Genomic DNA, 4,840 nt, shown 5'->3' on the forward strand with positions numbered 1-4,840 from the left:
CGGCCCACATCTGCTATGTGATGGAAAACTTAAAGAGACTCAAGATTCACAAACATCAAAATGAAACGTCACCAAACATAACACAGAGGAGCTGCACCACACTGTCTAAGAGCTTTGAAGGTTGACGTCTCACGGGGAAGGCAGTCCTTCTTCTTGTGGCTCTACTTGGTCATTCATAACGTCCTCATTCAGTTCGTGGACTCGGGTCCCATCCAGACGTCAGAGCTTTGAAGATGATGGGTAGGCAAAGCGACGTTGACTGACAGAGGCAGAACTGGTGCCGTATGAATTTACTAAGCGTTGCTTTATTGTCTTGCAAAGTAAAAGGGCTTTTCTAAATGTCTCTGTCCCTTGCCAGCGCCCCCCCCCCCCCCCCCCATTTCTCACTCTTAGACTTTCTGCTGCATCTCTATCTGTTGTCCCTGTGTGCTCTGGCTTTGGCCCTTTCCATTCATCTCGTACATCGAGCTCTTCTGCTGTTGCCGTCGGTAACACCACACCCCGATGGCGACAGCTGCCATGATTGCGCACACCACCACGATTATGGCTGCAACCTTGGGACCTCGGCCGGAAGGCGCCGGAGGAGGGCAGTCTTCGCCCGTGCAGATCGTCTCTCCCATCTCTCGCTCGCCGAGTTCACCAGGTAGGTTGTGTACGGTGTGCTCCTCCACCGGGACGCCTCCTTTGCGTCCCGTGGGAGCTTGGTCGTCACCCGTCAGGGGGTGCTCGGTCAGGTCATCGAGCCAGGATGGAGTTGGTGCTTCCTGTTGTGTGTCGTAATCCGAGGTTTCGCTCTGGGAGTGGAAGTCCGAGGGGGGGCCGGCAGCAGGGATCAGGCGAGGCCACGCCTCCTCCTCCACTCCATCTTGAGCTAAAACGAGCTCAGTGGTGAGAGACTCATCCACCTCTGGGGGGCTGGTGTAAGGGGCGGGTCTACGGATTTCCACCTCATTGGGTTGGTCTGTAATCCTGATGACGGCCCCCCTTCCTCTTCCACCTGGTCTTCCTGTTACTGCTGGAACAACAGGGTATCCATCCAACCAGGTCTCATCTGTCGGGGTCCCCCCCCCCTCCCCCTTCTGGGTGTTGTTCGGATGTTCATCTGATGCTATAGAAACAATAACGTGCTGATGACTGCCATCGGCGTCTTCATAGCTGTCACGGTTATCGTGTTGACGATCATCGTGATCAAGATAATCGTCTTGATCATGATCGTCATGATCATTGTGATCGTGATCATGATCATCATCGAAATGAAGATCAAGATAATCGCCAGGATCATCATGATCATGGTCAAGATGAACATCAAGTTCATCCTGATCAAGATGATCGTCATGATCACTGTGATCATCGTGATCATCGTGATCTCGATGATCATGATCAAGATGATCATCAAGGTCATCGTGATCATGATCATCGAGATCACTCTGATCAAGATGATCGTCATGATCAATGTGATCATCGTGATTATCAGAATCACCGTGATCATCATGATCATCGAGATCAAAGTGATCACCGTGATCATGGTGTTTAGTGTAACTATCGCTGTCACCCTCCTCCGAGTCGCGATGCTCCTTGATATCGTCACGGTCGTCGCTGTCCGGATGCTCCTGAGAATCCTCCAGGTGGTCTTCATCATTTCCATCTTCATCGTCCCGTTCTTCATATCGTTCATCATAATCGTGGTTGTCAAGACGAATGTGGCCGCGGTCCTCCTCGTGTTCACCTGTGTCGTGAAGCTCATCGCGCTGAGCTGGAATGTAGCGCTTCACGTGATCGCCGTGGTCATCTTCATCCTGGTGACTGTCGAGCTCCTCTTTGTCACTGTGGCGGTTGATGTCGTCCTGATCGTCCCGGTCGCGATCGTCGTCATTTGCCTCCTTGGGATGGTGATGGTGGGACCGTTCTTGGCTCTCATTCTCCATACTCTCCTCTGATTGGATACTTGACACCCTCTGTGTCGTGTGCGTGACTGGATTGGTGGAGACAGGGTGTCCCTCATCCTGGAAGGCCTCAGAGGGGGACCAGAAGAGGTGTTTCTGGGGACCGCGAGAGACGGGCGCTCCTGTGGTCGCCTCCCTCCTCTCGTGCTCCCATCTCCGATGACCTGTGAAGTCCTCAGCAGCCCGCTCCTCCTTTGTTCCGCCTTCAAGTTTCCTCGCAGTCACTTCTCCTACCTCTCCGAGATCTTTGTGTCGAGCTTGACGTTCCTCCTCCGCTTTGAGATCAAAGCTTGTCTCGTGTTGCTCCTGACTGGATTTCTCCCCCGGGTACACAGCTCCATGCGCCTCCTCATAGACCTCGCCGTGAGCCTCCTCTGGCCTCCTGCTGTGGGGTTCCGCCTCGCCGTAGGAGTCGGTGAACTTGTCCTCGTAGTCGATGTGACCTTCAGTCTCATCTGCAGGGAAGCAGGAAAGGCTGAATGCAACCTGACAGATTACAGGATATGTTAACTACAACTTCAGTATCTTCAAATTATCTTGTGACCCCCCCCCCCCCCCCCCCCACCTCAGATTATTCCTAGGAGAGTTCACCCAATGCCAAACGTCTGTTCCGGCTTCACAGGAGTCTCTCACCACCTTTTCCCTCTGCTATGACCCGGACCACAGCATGGCATCTCACACCGAGGTGTCATAGCAACCATTTCTATCCAAGCTCACAACTGAGCTCTGCTTCAACAATCAACAAAGCTAAAATCCCCCCCCCCCCCCCCCCCACACACACTTTCCCGCCTCCTTTCGATTTCGATCCCAATCCAAAGCCAATGATCCAAACACCTTCTCACCTCTGACGCAGAGCTCCACCAGTCCGTACCACTCCCCACAGCTGTCGCACAGCAGGCTGAAGGCTCGATGCCCGCTGGGCATTGCATAGCCTGGTGCACACGTGTACAGCAGCTCGTCTCCCATCTCGTACCCGGCGTGCCCCTGTAGATGCGCATTGGGAAAGGATGGAGGGTCACCACACGGCACCCCTGTCGACAACAAACACGGAGATGTATCCTGAGGACAAACGCTTTGACTGTTCCATGCTACTTTCAGTTTTCTTATCTGCTATGCAAGCTTGTGTTTTATAACTTTAATACAAAAAAGAAAAAGAAAACAGTCTTCTTAAAGCGTTTAAAATATGGAAATGTGAAAATCTACATTATGACGCCTTTGATGGCATTTAAGCAGCTGCTAGACGTGAAAATTAGATTAACTGGTTTTATATGGAGGCAAATTGACATAAAACAGTCAGAATTTGATGTGGAGTTTATTCAATATCAGTTCCACAGGGACCAAATGAATAATGCGGTCAATCATGTTCCCATGGTAACAACACCCAACACCAATCAAAGATGTCATTAAGTCTGATATATTACTTTTCACATTTTACTTTTCAATAAGATTTCAACTGGTTCCCAGAGCAACCGGGGTGTCCATCAAATGAAATTAAGTACATTAAATATGTAGCACAGTGAAAAGAATTATGATTATAGCCCAACAATGTTTATTTAAAACCTTAATATTAAGTTATTTACTGTCTTTGGAATCACATGATGATAATCGAGCTACTACGGCATCGCATGCCTCCGCGTTTCCTGTGTAGCTCCGTGACTGTCGTCATAGTTACAACAACCATACCTGTGAAGTACACTGTTCATTGTACCGAGCAAGGAGAGAGTACTGACAGTAGAGGAGTAGATAGACGTAAGAATATAAATAATATATAGTGTCTAAATATGCCTTCATCTTCACTGACCTTTGTCTTTGATGCAGAAAGCATCAATGCGTGAAGAAGAATCCACCGTCGCATTTTCTATTCTCACATCCACTGCTTTCAAAGATCCGCCCACCACATGGCACACCGCTGTCCTAGATAGATCGATAGATAGAAGATTACTTAAGTACTGGTACTTTTCAATAAAGTAATAATATTATTCATTGAGCATCATTAAATGGAAGAGGTGTGTGTGTGTGTGTGTGTGTGTGTGTTTGTGTGTGTTTGTGTAATGGCACCAATAAAGGCATCAGTAATGGAGAGGAAATTGACTGGCAGTGTAGGGAGTCTGGGCTGGAGTGAGTCAAACCGCCGGCTGGTGCCTCGCTAATTTCATTTTATGAGGACAAAAGTCTGAGAGAGACAGAAATCCCCAAGAAAACACTCAAAGAGAGACAAAAAAAACCACGCCGCCGCCAGCGCTGCTCCTGTGGCTGAGACGGTTTGCTTTTAATATGTGGTGTCATGCAGAAACTCCAACCAGATTTCCCCTGCACTTCAATACCAATGCATTCTGTTTTTTCATAAATAAATTAGATTAGATAAAAATAGCGATGAAAGAAAATAAAAGAATAGGCACCTCTGTTGTTCCGTCTCAAAATGAGAACTCACTCATTATTATGAATTCTGTTCTTTTTTTGTCTTGAAGTAAACTCCACGAATCACAGATATAATGTAATATAATGTAATATAGTGCAGGCTTTAACTCACCTTTCATTTAAAACCACACAGACTCAAACATCAGGAATACTTCCTGTCTACCAACTGCAATCATATGGACTTGTGTTGTCAATCAAACGCCTGTCGCTCTGTCTGCCTGTCTGGGGGGGGGGGGGGCTGAAAGCATGAGTGTCATATCACCGTGGAGACAAAAGGTGCAAATGGAGGCATTTGTCGACATGACACCCTGGCTCAGAATTCCCTCCTCCTCCCCCTCCCCCCAGGGAGGAACAGAGGAGTCTTTCTCTCTCTCTTCCTCTCACTCACTTTCTTACCACCCTCTCGATGAGAGGAGTACAGATATCTTTTCTTTCATCCATTTGTGTCACCTCCATCACACACAAACACGCACACACAC

The 4,840-nt window shown here is 48.5% G+C and overlaps 1 protein-coding gene across 1 annotated transcript; it reads right to left on the reverse strand.

The window, feature by feature from the left end:
• Positions 1-389: 389 nt before the first annotated feature.
• Positions 390-3,857, reverse strand: LOC137917040 (sushi domain-containing protein 5-like; the record flags this gene model as incomplete). Its single annotated transcript, XM_068759925.1, has 5 exons — positions 390-1,015; positions 1,129-1,425; positions 1,517-2,398; positions 2,786-2,974; positions 3,745-3,857. Coding segments are annotated over 5 exons (2,107 nt in total), but the record flags the coding sequence as incomplete, so codon positions are not given.
• Positions 3,858-4,840: the final 983 nt, after the last annotated feature.

This window comes from Brachionichthys hirsutus, unplaced genomic scaffold (genome assembly GCF_040956055.1).
Source record: "Brachionichthys hirsutus isolate HB-005 unplaced genomic scaffold, CSIRO-AGI_Bhir_v1 contig_501, whole genome shotgun sequence".
Lineage (NCBI taxonomy): Eukaryota > Metazoa > Chordata > Actinopteri > Lophiiformes > Brachionichthyidae > Brachionichthys > Brachionichthys hirsutus.